Raw genomic sequence first — 17,462 nt, 5'->3', positions numbered from 1 at the left:
CTGTGGTCCCGGTGGTGGAACACAAGAAGGATTAAATGCATGGTATACCATGTGCAGGTGTGTGTTATTTGGTGTTTGATTTGACACTAAAGGTGACCATACATGGAGAGATCCGCTCGTTTGGCGATGTCTCCAAACGAGCGGATCTCCCTCCGATATGCCCACCTTGAGGGGGGCAATATCGGGCTGATCTGATCGTGGGCCCTAGGGCCCAACGTTCGGATCCTAGCGAACGGGCGGTCGGATCACGGGACCGCATCATCGAACAGATGCGGCCGCGATCCGACGGGATTTTTAGTCCCATCCGATCGAGATCTGCCTGACTTTCGGCCAGATCTCGGGAAGCCCGTCAGGGGGCCCCCATACACGGGCCAATAAGCTGCCGACTCGGTCTGTCGCAGCTTATATCGGCCCGTGTATGGCCACCGTTAGTTGGATACATTGGATTGCTTTTTTAAAAGACTACAGTATGAAAATGTATAAGAGATGACTGGAAGGGCACAGCTGCTATTATAAATGGTTTCACAATTGTGGGTGATTTTTTCTCTGTAGGCACGAAATTAAAAGTTTGGTGCTTTTACATGCCAATATCCCTCAGTAATCTTTTATATATTGGCCATCAAACTGTTCAGAAAATCCATGACATTAATTGAAAACTAGACCCTAAAAAGTAATACGGCTAGATATGTAATTTTATATGCTGAACTTATTGAACCAGCTTAGTTCAAAGGAACAGTTCAATCTAAAAATAAAACTGTGCAAAATAAAATGCTGTGCAAAATAAAAAGTTTCTAATATAGTTAGCCAGAAATGTAATGTATAAAGGCTGGAGTGAGTGGATGTCTAACATAACTGAACAGAACACTATTTCCTGCTTTTCAGCTCTCTAACTCTTGAGTTAGTCAGTGAATTGAAGGGGGCCCACATGGGACATAACTGTTCAGTGAGTTTGCAATTGATCCTTGGCATTCAGCTCAGATTCAAAAGCAAAGAGTTTTGACCCGTGTGGTCCCCCCCCCTCAAGTCACTGATTGGTTACTGCCTGATAACCATTCACTGGAAACCAAGAAAGCTGCAAAGCAGGAAGTTCTGTTCTATTATGTTAGACATCCAATCACTTCAGCCTTTATACATTACATTTTTGGCTAACTATATTAGTTAATATGTCACACACTTTTTTGTTGATAGTAGTCAGTATAAAAGTGGAATAATCTCAGGTTTTTGTAGAACTCACCTGTTGTGAAGGGAGGGCCAGGTGCACAGCCCTGAACCCATAGCGTAGGGAGTAGACCACCGTATAAAGAAAAAGGGCAGGAACTGGCAGAGACCAATCTTCCAGGCAGGCTTGTTAAATCATCAAGTAGTTTATTCCTGTGGATATCATACACAAAGATACAGCCTTATGCGTTTCACATCACTTAGATATTTAATCATAGCCTATTGGCACACGTCTTTCCAAATCACTTATATTCTCATGTGCTATTCTCATGTGCTAAAATTCACTTCTCATGTGCTATTCAATATTATAAAACAATTGTGTATACAGAGCCTTAGATTTTGTTTTGTATGAAAGTTTACAAACAGGCTGCAGAGAGCAGTCATTATTTTCCTTGCCTAATATAGGTGATGCTGTGAGGATACATAGAAGTGTTGAACTTTCTGGACAACTGTCTTTTTTTCAAGACAACTTTACTGTACCACTAGCTTCCTCTACTTCAGTGCTGTCCAAGTTCTGTGGTACCGAGGGCCAAAATTTTACTGGCCTATGTGGAGGAGGGCCGATAATGGTAGTCAGTGTTGGCCACTCCCCTTTTTAAACCACACACACTGTAAACCACACCCATATTAAGCACTGCGTATCTTGACAGCGCTATATAAATAAATGATGATGATGATATTACCACAATAACTTTTAAGATCATATCCACATTAAAGGTGGTAGCACACCAAAAAACCAAATGGTTGGTGCTCACTGCAGGGAAATCCCTCATCACTCATATGTGAAAAATTGAAGTTAAAAACATACCCTTAAATCCATATGCCTCATACTCCCCTGTGGATAATACAACAACCCCCCCCCCAAAAAAAAAACATGATTAAACACCTTAGGGGCCCTTAACAACAATTTCTAAATGCTAAGTAACCCCAAGAATAAACCCCTAACAGGCTTACATTCCACAGGTAGCATAGGGCAAGCAGAGAATGGCACACACAAGCAGCACTGGGCAAGCAGAGAATGGCACACACAAGCAGCACTGGGCAAGCAGAGAATGGCACACACAGGGAGGCAGGGTCACGCCAAGGTATTTTTGCACCCTAGGCAAAGGCTTCAATCAGTGCCCCCCACCCAGTCCGACATTACCATTTCCCACCTTACCAGTCATATAGCCCCCTGTACCTGTGCCAGCACCTATAATATTGCCTCCATTTGTACCTATGCCAATGGCAGTCAATCCCTCAGATTGCCCCCAGGCCCCAATCTGTACCTGTGCCAGCATAAGACAAAACATCCATCATATTTTTACCCCCAATCTGTACCTATGCCAGCGGAAACCAAAAGAATCCATCATATTACCCCAATTTGTATCTGTTCCAGCAGTAGCCAAAAATCCATCATATTGCCCTCAAACATCTGTGTATCTGTGCTAGCAGCCACCATATTGCCCCATGTACCTGAGCCAGCAGCAGCAGCAGCCAATCCCTTATATTGCCCCCAATCTGTACCTGTGCCAGCAGCAGCCAAACAATACACACTATTGCCTCCATATATGTACTTGTGCCAGCAGCAGCCAAATATCCATCATATCATCTGTTTACCCATACCTCCCAACATTTTGTAAGTAAAAACAGGGACAAATTTTTTTTTTCCGCACGTAGCGCAGCAATGTTTTTGACCACAACCCTTTCTGTGGCCACACCCCCTAATTACCATGTTTGTTTCACAAAATTTGTGTCTCAAAATTGTTACAAAGTATCTTATTTGTACCTGTTAGCTGTTCTGGGCCCTCTGCTAAAAGCCAATTAAGTGAGAAACTTTATTTCTTTTTCTGGCTGTTCAGTGCAGAGAAAAGAGGGACTTTCCAGTACAAATGAGGGACTGCGGGTTGAGCTGTCAAAAGAGGGACTGTCCCTCCGAAAAAGGGACAGTTGGGAGGTATGTGTTTACCTGTGCAAGTAGCAGCCAAGTTATTGTCCACAAATATGTACCTGTGCCAGCAGCTGCCAAAAGGGAGCTGGGAGTGATTCTGTCTGGAACAGGGGGTTTATAAAGTTGAAAAACTACTACTACTACAGAGCCTCTCTTCCTGCCCCTAGTTTCAGCCCTGCAGGGAGGGAAGACAGAACAGAGCAGGAGACAAATAAAGCTATCAGTCTAATATGTACTACATACAGTGACACAGTGCTGGTGCTCCATTAGCATTTTGAATAAGGTGTGAACAGGTGAACAATGTGGGCAATTTCAGACTGGGTCTCAGGTGTGAACAGTACAGGTTTTAAGATATAAACAATAGAGGTGTCACAAGTGTGAACAATGCAGGGGGATCACAGGTGTGAACAATACAGGGGATTACAGTCTGAATTTGAGGTTTAAACAATGCAGGGGCCAGTTTATCTCTACAGTGATACCTTTTAAATTTTACATATGGTAAACAGACACAGCATCTGGGGGGCCAAAGAAGGGGGGGTCGCGGGCCGCCAGTTGGATAGCCCTGCTCTACTTGTTACACATAGCACCACCTCCAATCCTTTCTATCGCCTTACAAGATGCTCGGTTTTATTCGGCACCTATCGGCTTATTTCGCCGTGTATGTATTCTCCGCCCATATCTATTACCTGCTCTTTAACCATAGGCTGACATTTTCCCTATGTTCGGGCGTCCCGCCCATTTTCGGAGATTGGCGAACATTATCAAGGCAGAGGAAACGGTTCCATGTCTGCAACTGAGGAGGCTGCAGCATCCTTGCCCGGCGAGGGCACGGATACTTGTGATACCGGGAGCAATCAGGCTGTCGGCATGGGAGTTCCGGAAGTCGACCAGTGCCGACCAGATACAGGGAAAACCGCTGGCGGTGAGTAGCGTCCTGTGGTAGAGGAAGCTTGAACCCCTGTTGCTGGAGCTTGGAGTTAGTACATGTACACCCCGCTTCCGGGTCCTCTTTCTACAACTGGAGCTTAGTTACCGCACGTGTATGGCTTGCATGTTATTCAGCTATTGCTGGACCTGTCATTCATATAATCCTTCAGTCCTGTCCCACGCTGTGAGCTACTGCCTGTGCCTATTCATCCCTTTATTAGGATCACTGATGTTTCCCCGATATTGCCTCTACATACTGCATCTGTAATTGCCACTGCTGAAACACCCCAGCTCACTACTGCCTCAGCCTATCTCCCTACTGACAGGCCAGCCCTAGTGACCACCTCTGTATAGTCCCCTGCTGAAAGGCCACACCTGAATACTACCTCAGCATATCCCCTTACTGACAGGCCAGCCCTAGTGACCAGTTGCCTATGAGAGCAGGAATTATCCTCCAGGACCACAAGGTAGCTGTAAACCAAAATACAAACCAAAAAAACAAAATGTCCTGCATTGTTTATTTAGACAAAAATGTCATTTCCTACCTTTATGGCACTTGCAACCCCTACCAGAAAGGTCACCCCATGTACCCTAACCCCATCCCTGTCACCTGAACCATACCCGATGCAGCAGCTCTATCTATAGCTCTTTGATCTGATGTCACAAAAGGGGGCGGAGTGGGGCAGGGGGCTGTACAAAAAAAGAGATGTTAGTACCACATTTTGGACAAAATAAAGTGATTTTAAATGCACTGCAGACTTAGAATGCTAATAGGCTGTGTAGGATTCACACTAAATGAGGGGCCTTGAGGTGGCACGTGAGCTTACATGTATTGGCCAAAATGTGCTACTAAAGGTGGCCATACACGGGCCGATAAAAGCTGCCGACAGACCGTGTCGGCAGCTTATTGGCCCGTGTATGGGGGCCCCCGACGGGCTTCCCCGATCGAGATCTGGCCGAAAGTCGGCCAGATCTCGATCGGATGGGATTAAAAATCCCGTCGGATCGCGGCCGCATCTGTTCGTTGATGCGGTCCCGCGATCCGACCGCCCGTTTGGTGAACGCTAGGATCCGATCGTTGGGCCCTAGGGCCCACGATCGGATCAGCCCGATATTGCCCACCTCAAGGTGGGCATATCGGAGGGAGATCCGCTCGTTTGGCGACATCGCCAAACGAGCGGATCTATCCGTGTATGGCCACCTTTACTCCTCATTTTCTTTGTAGAATTATTATGCCACCATCGATCACTCACAATTTTATCTCCCACTGGTCCCATTTAAAGAACTGCCATCGCATGTCTTCCCGTCCGCTATAATGAAAAGTCACCTAAGCTAAAGCCCACACATCGCTTCACTTTCCGAAGTCGTCCAAAGTTTCCTCGTGAAGTTTTCCTTCGTTTTTATACATGATCTGCTAACCTTACTATAAGGAATAACCGTTGCAGAAACACAGTTTATGCTCCCCTATTACTAAAATAATTTTGTGGTTTGCTTTGGCTTGACAAATTGTCCAGATCAACCAGAAGGAAAAGCTTAAGCTCCCCATAGACGCAACGATTCTTCTTGCCGAACGACCGATTTTAGGGAAGCCCGACCAATCCTTCGAAATTATTGTGCGGTTAGTGGTATTCGAACGATCGTACATCTTACGATTTTTCGGCCGACATTTGTCAGGAAATTGATCGGCCAGGTCAAAAAATCTTTTTCGGTCCCAGTGCAATCTATCTATGTTTGCAGGGCCAAGCAGGCAGCTCCCCTTTGTTTTCCTGCCAAATTGGTCTTTTTAGTTGATGGTAAATTCGTACGATCATACGATCGTTCTGAGAAGATCATGGTCTCACGATCAGGATCTGATCTTTTAAAAATCTCAACATCTATGGCCAGTTTAAATCACTGGGGTGTGACAAAATGTAAGGCACCCTCAGTGATTATAGTCACTTACCTGAGACCATGGGCCAGTGATCCTGTTGCTGATAACTGCAACAACCTGGGGGCACTACTTTAGGAGCACCACATCACAATCTTTTCCCTGTTCTTGGTTCCACTATATGGCCCCAAGCTGGGTGTGTATGTGCAGTAGAGTTAAAAGTTGTCTTTTTGCTTCTAAGTTTGGCTTTTCACTCTAAACGCACCCACACCAGGCTGTACCTGGAAGAAGATGGCAATGTGGTTACATGGGCTGGAACAGTTTTCAAAAAATAAGTGCACCGGCCCTGGGTCTCAGATAAGTGATTATAATCACTGAGGATGCCTAACATTTTGGTATACCAGTGATTATACCTCTCCTTCTCATTTAAATATAAGGTTTACCTATGGAATGTTGAAAATGTTCTGTAGATAAGAGACACATTTTATACTGCTGGTAAGTAAGATGGATAACGTATGAGTTTTCAGATCCGTAATTCCCTCAATGCCCTTTCAATATCATGTATATTCCCAAATGGTCGTTTTTTGGCACACATTTGTACACCGTGCATAATGTTTTACAGTCTCTCTTATTGGAATATTTTTTTTAACTGAAATTTTTTATTTAGTTTTTTCACATGAAAAAGGTACAAAAGTCTGAGACCGCTGGTCTCCTTGGCAATAATGTACCGAGTGACACAGAGAAGGAGGTAAAACGGCAGTAGAGAAGGAGAGAAAATAAGAAACGGTATAAAAGAAAAGACAGGAGATCATCAAGTGCAATACTACAAACGGCAGCTGGGTTTGGTTAGTTATCAAAAGCTTATTTAAAGGTGGCCATAGATGCAAAGATCCACTAGTTTGGCGACATCGCCAAACGAGCGGATCTTTCCCCGATATGCCATTAATGAGCATGGCTATATTGGAGGTAATCTGAATGTTCGGCCATATGGCCGTACGATCCGATTACGATGTGCAATGGGCTCTGGCGGGATCGGTTGGGTCAAAATCAAACCTGTCCGATCGACCAAACGACCGATCTCCGTTGGACGAAAGATGTCGGCACTCTCCACTCATGTTCCGAAAATTGTACGAATCCTCAATTCGTACAATAGGATCTGTGCGTCTATGGCCAGCTTAAGTAAGAAGGTAGCTTTACAGGATGTTTATGCTCCAGGGTATTTCTAGGGTCTTCATGCATGCAGGGCTGAGAAGAGTAGGGGATCATTTTTATATGCAGTTCATGGGAGCCATATTTTGTTGTACACCTCCATATCATTCTGCAGCATATAGGATAGTTTCTCATTGGTTGGTATATTTATGAATTTGCCTTTCAGTGACGCTAGTGGTACTGGAATATATTTTATACATAAAACATATATTATAGAGATTTTTTCGACAGTATAAAATGTTTTCCACCATCCATTTTTTCCCCCTTCACTTCTTGCTTGCCCCACCCCATAACAGTCTCAGCTGCGCTTCTCACCTGTGTATTTATTATTTATTGCATTGGTGAAACAAACTTGTCAGCCTCCCAAGGGTAATTCTATTTCAGCTGCCTCCCTAGAGGTGGGGTTGTTCCATAGCATACAGTGTATCTACTGTATTCTGAATACGATTTATGTGCATATGTAAATTTGTTGCAAGTCTTACATCATTTAAGGTGTGCATATAGTATAAATCCAATTCGCTATGTTATTAGAAATCCAAGATGACCGTAACATTATTATCCAACAAACACTGGTTGCTGGAGACTTTTTTGACCTGTATAAATGGCATTGACAACAAGCAGAAGGTGCTCCTTCAGTACTTATTCATAATGTAATCGACATGTAACACATATAGAGCTATTATACTATAGCATTAGGGATACAATTTATATTATGCTGTTTTTAATTAATTAAATCCATCTGTGTGCTCTAGGGATACACCAAATGCCATATTTGGTTTAGGATTCATCCCAATTGAAGCCTTTTTCTGCAGTATTCAGCTGAATTCACCAAATGGAATCTGAACCTCTCATGGCTTTCCTGATTTGCATATGCAAATAAGAATTCAGATTTAGCATTCACCCAAACCTAAATAAAGATTTTTTTTATTTTTTTTTTATTTCAATATTTCTTTATTGCAGATATACAAAAAAATTACATTGATAAAAGATGTTCGGTTAAACAGTCGTTAAAGACAACAGATCACAAAAATAAAGTTTTTTTTAAGCCTTTCCTGATGTGTTCATAAACAATTAGAAATAACCTGCCATTTTTATTAATAGATGAGGATCAATATAATGAGGGGTGCAAGACCGAGGAGGAGGTGGCAGCACTGTCAGTGGAAGAGACAGAAACAGTACAAGAGCAAATATCTGAGAGGTAACCACAAAATTTTTTTTTTTTTTCAGCAAAAGTCCACAATGAAAATTTCAAGCAGACTTGGGCATAGTGCTCTCCTGAGCAACAGTTCAGCAGTTTTCTGGTACAAATATGGGATCCATATCTAGAAACCTTTTATGCAGAAAGTAGGGGAATGAAATTTCCCATACTTCCATTGAAACAAATCTTAATTTTTGACATTTGTTTTTCTACATAAAATAAGATGTGAAAATCCCAGGATTCAAGCATTCCATTTAATGGATTACATACCTTCAACTTTGTGCTGCTAAATATGACTTTGCTGCTCTCCTTGGAGTTTTACATTAATTCTCCATTTTACATTCATTTAACCCCTATGGTGCCAGATCAGCAAATTTCATTTAGAGCCTGCTTATATTGTTAAAATTCATGAAATATTTAGCCATAAGTGCGCTGCATCTGTTGATCTGTTGGTGCTGAGGGAACCCTAAAACTACAGCACTCAATTCAGAACTGAAGTCAGGAAGGGCTCAACCATACAGAAGTGCGTAGAGCACATTTGGAGGCAAGTACCTTTAATTAAAGTGGTTTTAGACACAACTTATTAACGGGAAAAACGCAAGTTGCCCACTGCGTCTGCCAATGTAAATGAGCCCTATGATGTGCTGCATTTCTAGCCTTGTTTTTTAAGCTTTAGTTTTTGTTTAAGTGCAAGCCCTTGTTTATTGCATGTGATCATGGATGTGCGCTCTGTTCTTGTGGATGACAGGTCTACTTTCATTTTAGCCTTTCCTTCTCCTTTCAAAAGTAAATCAATACTATTTGACTAAACATATGCACCTTGCACGAGCTTGATTGTTTCGAGATTACTAATATTCACTTATCTAATAAACCACGTTTATGTTCTGCCTGTTTTGTGTTTGTGCATGCTGCTCTGAGTGGCACTCTGATCTGGGAACACTTGTTTGGTATTTTGTTTCCACCAAATTACTTGAAAATTTATGTTTTTTTTTTAAGGTCCTTGCCTAGTTCAGAGGAAGGTTCCCCTGAAGGATTTATCCAAAATTCTGGCATGATTCCAAAACAGGATTTCAAAAAGTCAAATTTAGAGCAGGTAACCACGCGGATGTTATTCTTCCTTACAATTTTCCCCTCTATTCACATGTGGGTGAATTATTCACACAGGCAATAGCTACATATTGTAAAAGAGTTGTTGTTGTATTTGTCTTGGTACTTATTGGCATTCTTGCTCAAGTCACATTCATTTGTTTGGCAGGAGCTGGAAATTATGCTGTCTCAATGCTCTGTGGAGTCCAAAACCGAGGATGTCCTGATGATTCAGTCAGAAGACAGTGGTAAAGTGGACATTCTGAAAATGGAGGGAATCCAGAGTGACACAGAAAAAGGAGAAAAAGGTGGGGGTAGGAGATAGAGATTTATTAGGGGACTGTTTGAAGTTTTAGTTTAAAGGGAAATAATACCAAAATGCACAAGTAGATTTTATTTATCAACACAGGCATAATTGATTTCACAGATTGAAAGGAAGCCAGGTCACATAATTTATATGTCCACTTTTTTCCTACTACTCTTTGAAGCACCTCCACCTCCTTTGTCCCCACCATCCACCTGGACAAGTGCTAACTTGCGTGAATTTAAGAACCGCATGGCAAAGGAGAAGCATGGTGTTCTAACTGTACGAAGAGGGGAGGTGCTAACAGTCAGAGTTCCCACACACCCTGATGGGAAACGTCTTTGCTGGGAATTTGCTACTGATGATTATGATATTGGTTTTGGAATTTATTTTGACTGGACCCCAGTTACCAGCACAGCTGTCACTCTACAGATCAGTGAGTCAAGTGACGAAGAGGATGAGGAGGAAATTGAGAGTCCTTGTGAGTAGATAAGTGAACTTTTTCTTTTAACAGTAATACATCTTGTAATATCTTTACTAGTATTGAGCATATGCTAGTTATACATTCTTTCCTTTATTTTAGATAGTCAGGGTTTATAGTGGAAGAGGTGCCAACCCTCTCTCCTATTATTAAAAGTTATAACAAAAAGTAAAATCTGTTGTTAAGTTTCACATAGCATTGCTTTGTACTCTGGAAAACCATAGCTTTTGAGTTTAATGGACAAGGAAAGTGTAATTCACAAGGTGGTGCCAATTTGTTATGCTCTACCCAGAGAAAAGAATTGTTATTCCTTTATCCTAGGCTGGGACTTCTCTTTTGTAAAAAGAACACTTGCCTGTGGTAATTTTTCCTCTGAGTGCCTCTTTCTTAAAACTGGCCATAGACACAAAGTTGTATGAAACAAAGGTTCATATGATTTTTGGACCGTGTGTGGATCATCCTGACATTTTTCATGCCATGGCGATCGGTCGTTTAGTCATTCTGACAGGTTAGAAGATTTCTGTCAGCTAACGATAATATCTCTACATGTATTGTCTGTCTAAAGCTCCCCATAGACGCGACGATTCTTCTTGCCGAACGACCGATTTTAGGGAAGCCCGACCAATGCTTCGAAATTATCGTGCGGTTAGTGGTATTCGAACGATCGTACATCTTACGATTTTTCGGCCGACATCTGTCGGGAAATTGATCGGCCAGGTCAAAAAATCTTTGTCGGTCCCAGTGCAATCTCTCTATGTTTGCAGGGCCAAGCAGGCAGCTCCCCTTTGTTTTCCTGGTAAATTGGTCTTTTTAGTTGATGGTAAATTTGTACGATCGTTCTGAGAAGATCGTGGTCTCACGACCAGGATCTGATCTTTTAAAAATCTCAACATCTATGGCCAGCTTAACTGTGATAATGGGAGATTGTCACTACTATTTGTTGGACATAACTTTCACACAATTGATGTCTGTAAATTAATGGCTTTAACATTGTCTGATTTGTTTTTTTACTACTTTTATTTATTCTGAATGGTTAGTTAGTAGGTCGGTAGATTGCAACAGACACTCATTTGTTGTAGAAGAGGATAAAATCTGCTCATCTGTGGCCAGCTTTAGCCAGGTTTATAGATTTCCCTTGGAACACTGTTTTCAGCATGCCTCGGAACATTCACATACACAGTATTGTAAAATTTCAAACATATGTCACATGCACCAGTGTTCCTATACATGCAAATCGTCCTGGACAGGGATCTGTGACAAATCTGTGAACATGGCAATGTGTTGCTGAGAGCAAAAGTACTCATTGTTGTCTCTCCATACAACTACAGCACTGCCATCCCCTCTTCAGTGTGTACAATAAGCTGTATCCTCTTACATTTGTGCCCCTGTGAGACTGGACTAAGTCGCCACATAATCTAATTTGAAAGGTAGTTAAAACAAGCGCAGAACATGCCTTCTGGCTTTGCTTTTCCCTCTCAGCATCTTGAACACACTGGAAACTGTCTATATGGTTATATCCTGGCTCTGGTTAAATGTTTGTTTTGCAAATGTCAACTTTGGGGATTTGCTAATCAGATTTTCAGAAGAGTGCCACACAGACCTGTGAGCTAACCCTCTTGCGTGAGTAGATTAACAATGGGGCAAATGATCAGCTCCCAACCACAATGGATCCCTTGGAGGTGTGCACTGACTTGAAAAGAATCAGTGTGGTTCTGGACTATGCCACCTTCTTCCTCCATACTCTACAATGTTGAGCTGCTTCCCTGAATTTGTAGTGTAGACCATGTCCTTGCACACCTTCACCAAGATTTGTTTTCAAAGCCTGCTCGCCTCTTTCCCTTATGGGGTCTAAATATTACCAAATAAAATTTCCCTGTCTTGTGTAACCAGTGAAGTATGTTTTTAGTATAATATCTATTTTGTATAGTGTATTTTTTGACTTGTCATTTTTGTTTTTTCAGGGCATGGTCGAGAAGGGGATGTGGAGCGGGGATCCGTTTACAGGCTGCGTAGCCGGTACGGGGAAATTGTGCAAGTTTACCGCAGAGACAGTCATAGAGAGGTACAGGCAGGTAGTCACGAGTACCCTGGAGAAGGGGTTTACATCCTCAAATTGGACAATTCCTATTCCCTTCTGCGCAACAAGACTCTGTACCTTCATGTATACTACAGCAGCTGAAACATCCAGTACTGGGGGTGTGAGTTTCTTTTTTTTTTTTTTAATATGAAGCATAATTGCATTTGGTGGCATTTGTGTTTGTGTACACAGACGGGCATTTTCCCACTAGCAGAAGTACATTGTTATACTTGTATGAATGTGTCTTCCCATTTTCCCTTCTTTGTGCATTATATATGTCAATTCCATTTATATGGGTGTGTATGAACACCTCTTACTTCTTACATGACAGGCTGGAAGAGGGCTTCCTGAGCAGGCTGCCAATTAATCTTCTGGTCTTCATGCATGTAGGAAACAGTTTATTTCTTGATAAAAACAAAGCATCTTTTAAGTGTGACCAACGCTTCAGAGTGAATAATTGTGCCTGTTTAGATGTACAAATTACCTTTTATTTAACCAAGTTATAATCCTTAGAGCATCAAGTGTGACAGGTAGAAACCTCTAAAGAGGGTTTGTTTCAGGTAATGCGAGAAACTGTTTAATTAGGTGAGAAATTAGAGAGAAATCTCTGAATTACAGGACAGCCATTTCCCATAGACTCGTTTTAAACAAATAATTACAATTTTCAAAAATCACTCTGTTTTTTCTCTGTAATAATAAAGCAGTACCTTATACCTTCATATATATATAATTAAGCCGTATTAGAGGCTTTATTTAATGTTTAAATTATTTTGTTAGTATACTTAAAGTATAGTCTTCTGAAGTTTTTTTTTTTTTGTTTTTTTTTTTTAGTTGTGTATTAATTTCTAACTCAGAACTTTAGTTGTGAAAGATATCAGCAGATTTGTTTTACCCAGAAACAATTTTTTATGTCTGTTTGGGTGAACTAAACCTTGGTTTTTACTGACCCTTCAACTTTTCTAAGGAAACATCATAAAATGAATTTTTCTTTCAGTAGAAGTATATTTAAACATGGTACAAGTATCGCTAATTGCAGCATGCTTCTGTGTACGTTCATTATAAAAGTCCCACATTAGAGGTTGAACTGCTGGGTTTTTTTTTCATTGGTGACAGACGAGTCAAATGTTTCATACAAACGTTATTAGATTCTTCATTATGAAAAAGGAATTGTTCAGTGTAAAAATTTAAACTGCGTAAATAGACTGTAAAAAATGTTTCTAATATAGTTAGTTAGCCAAAAATGTAATATATAAAGGCTGGAGTGAACAGATGTCTAATAAAACAACCAGAATTCAACTTCCTGCTTTTCAGCTCTATAACTCTGAGTTAGTCAGCGACTTGAATGGGGGCCACATGGTACATTTATGTTCAGTGAGTTTATAATTGATCCTCAGCATTCAGCTCAGATTCAAAAGCAACAGATATGATCCATGTGCCCCCCCCAAGTCTCTGATTGGTTACTGTCTGGTAACCACAGTAACCAGTCAGTGTAAACCAAGAGAGCTGAAAAGCAGGAAGTAGTGCTCTGACTGACTTGTTATACATCAAATCACTCCAGCCTTTATACATTACATTTTTGGCTAACTAACTATATTAGAAACATTTTTTATTTTGCATAGCCTATTTATTTACCCAGTTTTTATTTTTACACTGAATAATTCCTTTAATTTACTCCCCTAAAAGAAACACGCAGGTTAAGTAACCTTGGTAGTAAGGAAGAGCTGAAGAACATTTAACAGTTTACCTGTCCTAGTTTGTACAGTTTTCTGTACCAGCTGTCTAATGTTTGCAATGTTGGCTGGCAACAAGGCAAATTGAAGGCAGTGACAAGGAAATGAATGTTGCAATATATATGCTCTCAGCATGCTGACAGCTGCATCGTTTAAAGATTAGTCAGAATCTGCCTACATTGCTGGAAGTTTACATTTCTGTGTAATCTGTGGAACATAAGCTTATTTCAGTCTTTGGTGAGAGTTTACACAGAAAACCCAATATCTAACACAAATTCAACAAAATCACTTAAGTAAATGATGCCCTGCAGCATGCAGGACATTTGGATATGTATATGTGTGCTGATGCATTTTCTGTTCTTTGCGTGCTGGTGATCTTTGATTGTTTGACAGCAGAGGAAAAAGTACCGTAAGAGGTACAATCTACGGCACCAATACTATGGTATTTTAGAAGCAGCACTATTCATTTTACGTTCTATGGCACGTTGTGCAACAGTGCCGAGCAGGGGGGTTGGCAGTTGCCATTTTTGTCAACTGCAAGGTTCCACAGTGGTACATGACCAGCAGTAGCATGTGGACTGGAAACCAGGACAAGACCATCTTCCATTGTGAATTCTCCTGTTTGCCAATAACCACTGTGGCAGCTGGGAACTCACACATAACTAAACTTAACATAAATAAAGGCTCCACTACCGTCAGCATTATTTCATTGCAGTGCTCTGAGGTCTCTGAATCAGGAGCCAGATTACATGTGGTACCTAGCAGTCATATGCACCCGGGGGAGCTGGAGCTGTTATCTACATAACCGTACAAAAAAGAATTCATGTTTATTGGAAAGTTACTTCCACATAATCTAAAATAACTAAACCTTTTTTGAGAAGCCTTTCCCCCCCCTTTAAATTATGAAATGTGATATGTTTCCTAATGCAGACCAACCTTTGCTAATAATTAATTTTTTTTCAAAAGATAGTATTACCTTGAAGCCCGTTTTATGAATTCCTTGAATCGCTTTGAAGACACAGGCAAGTATATAGCTGCAATTGCTGTATTCAGCTTTAATATAATGGGATAATATTAGGTTCTACCCCAGGTAAAACACATTTTACTATTTAGTAGCAATATCAAAGAATCAAACAAAGCAATTGTCTTCAGAAAAGTGTTTTTCTCACTTCATTCACATTTGTCCTATATGCTTATGCTGTGAAATGATACAACCTGTAAGCATTTTTATTTGAAATCTAATAAAAATCAAGATAGACTATACCACCATCAAGCCACAAATGGTAAACTGAAAATAGATTTATATATAATCTGCTGCAAGAAGATCCGCACTCACAGGGCTTATATAAAGTAAAAAAAAATTTATTCAATGGGACTGATGTTTCGGCCTCCCCAAGGCCTTTCTCAAACTAACAAAATGAACACAGAGACCGCCTTAAATATACACAAGAGAGGGAAAAGACAGCTGTGCTATTTATTTTCAAATTATCAACTTAAGTGTAACATTGTTCATTCAGATTGTTTAAATGTTCAAGTAACTAAATAGAGAAAGTATGTGGTTACAAAATGTTGTGTTTTAATTGTTAGTGATATGTTCTAGGGGATATACTTTATGTCTAGTTTTTTAAGTGTTTAAATGGGATATCCTTCATTATGAAAGTTGACATACACAATCTGTTATTGCAATACAGATCATGTGACCTTACCAACTGTCTTTTCCCGCTCTTGTGTATATTTAAGGTGGTCTCTGTGTTCATTTTGTTACTTTGAGAAAGGCCTTGGGGAGGCTGAAACGTTAGTCACATATCATAATTTTTTTTTTTTACTTTATATAAGCCCTGTGAGTGCGGATCTTCTTGCAGCAGTTACAGATAATTATTTGGTTCTGCACCCAGGCATATTGAACAATTAAATCGAGAGTGCCAGCAACCTTTTGGAGATATATTTATATTTATATATATATATTTGTACAAAATGGAGTGGAGTGTAATCCCAGTCCGTGACTTAGTCCGAAATATGGACAAATTATATATCAAACAAAAAAGTCCAGACAACTTGTCTTGTATCTTGAATTTCCGCCCTGTGTGGGGATGTGTAAAGACATTTGTGCGTATATGATTATATCTACCACAAGGATACATGCCATTTCTTAAAGGTGCTAAAGTCCTCTGTGGGTTAGTCCGTGCCGAACCTAAATCTGCCTTGACCATTTTGTCCCTCAGACTCCTTGGGCGCTTATATGATAGGAGTGGGGGTTCTTTGAATTCCAGAATATCAGGATAGGCTTTTTGTAATAGAGGCCAATGTTTGTAAATGATTTGGTAGATTTTGCGTGCACTAAGATGATAAGTGTGCACAAACAGTATACGTCTTTTTTTCTACACATCTGGCACCTTTTCCTGTATAATGGAATCCCGGTGTAGCTCTCTAACCCTTGCTGCTTCTTGATTAAGCATTTCACTCGGGTACCCTCGGGTAAATTTGGTTGTCATCTCAGTCAAGCGTACGGTAAGATTCTCCTCCTCTGAAACTATCCGTTTGAATCGAACCTTAATAAATAGTGACCAACTCCTCACTACATGTATGTGTAAATTTGATAGTTGGGATGCACGTATCCAAGTATGTCTTAAACCCCAATAAGGATCCAACATCACCCCTCCATATTACCAATAAATCGTTAAAGCCAAAGCTTTAACTTATTCAGGTAGCTTATGCCATTGTCTGCATAGCCTAGGTTTGTGAAGGAATTATCTGCAATATATTATCCTTTATATTAAAGCATTAGTATAAACTGCAAAATATAAATAAATATATATATATATAAAAATGTTTAAACAACTTCACTTTTATTTTCAGGTTACAATTTAAAACACTTTGTTAAAATTCAGCATTGCTTCAAATAAGAATATTTTTATTGTTTCAGTATCTTAAAATATATATATATTAAGAGAAAACAGAATATTCTAAGTAAGGTTTATCAACTATTTATTTTCTCTTGAACAGAATTTGAAGATATTTAGGGGCCCATTTACTTAGCTCGAGTGAAGGAATAGAGGAAAAAAAACTTTAAATTTCAAATGTTTTTTTTGGCTACTTCGACCTTCGTCTACGACTTTGAATCAAACGATTTAAACTAAAAATCATTCGACCATTCAATAGTTGAAGTACTGTCTCTTTAAAAAAAACTTTGACCCCCTACTTCGCCACCTAAAACCTACCGAGGTGCTATGTTAGCCTATGGGGAAGGTCCCCATAGGCTTTCTATCAATTTTTAGGTCGAAGAAAAATCGTTCAATCGTTGGATTAAAATCCTTCGAAACAAACATTTCAAAGGATTTAATCGATTTTTCATACGATCGTACTATTTGCGCTAAATCCTTCAACTTCGATATTCGAAGTCGAAGGATTTTACATTTGGCAGTCGAATTACAAGGG

At 40.2% G+C, this 17,462-nt stretch overlaps 1 protein-coding gene across 1 annotated transcript; it reads left to right on the top strand.

Annotated features, from left to right (window-relative positions):
* The first annotated feature begins 3,777 nt into the window (after positions 1–3,777).
* Positions 3,778–12,727, top strand: tmed8.L (transmembrane p24 trafficking protein family member 8 L homeolog). Its single transcript, XM_018230367.2, has 6 exons — positions 3,778–4,070; positions 8,253–8,349; positions 9,346–9,442; positions 9,605–9,743; positions 9,924–10,220; positions 12,182–12,727. Exons 1-6 carry the CDS (start codon positions 3,932–3,934, stop codon positions 12,397–12,399), a joined length of 987 nt encoding a protein of 328 aa, XP_018085856.1. The 5' UTR covers positions 3,778–3,931; the 3' UTR covers positions 12,400–12,727.
* The last annotated feature ends 4,735 nt before the right edge of the window (positions 12,728–17,462 follow it).

Source organism: Xenopus laevis, chromosome 8L (assembly GCF_017654675.1).
Source record: "Xenopus laevis strain J_2021 chromosome 8L, Xenopus_laevis_v10.1, whole genome shotgun sequence".
Lineage (NCBI taxonomy): Eukaryota > Metazoa > Chordata > Amphibia > Anura > Pipidae > Xenopus > Xenopus laevis.
Note: the sequence above shows the minus strand (reverse complement) of the source record. Positions and strands in the feature narration are given on the sequence as shown.

Coding starts and splice junctions, on each gene's coding strand:
- tmed8.L (XM_018230367.2), top strand. CDS start 3,932: ATGTCTGCAACTGAGGAGGCTGCAGCATCCTTGCCCGGCGAGGGCACG. Junction 9,443..9,604: donor AAAAGTCAAATTTAGAGCAG/GTAACCACGCGG, acceptor TTTGTTTGGCAG/GAGCTGGAAATTATGCTGTC. Junction 10,221..12,181: donor GGAGGAAATTGAGAGTCCTT/GTGAGTAGATAA, acceptor TTGTTTTTTCAG/GGCATGGTCGAGAAGGGGAT.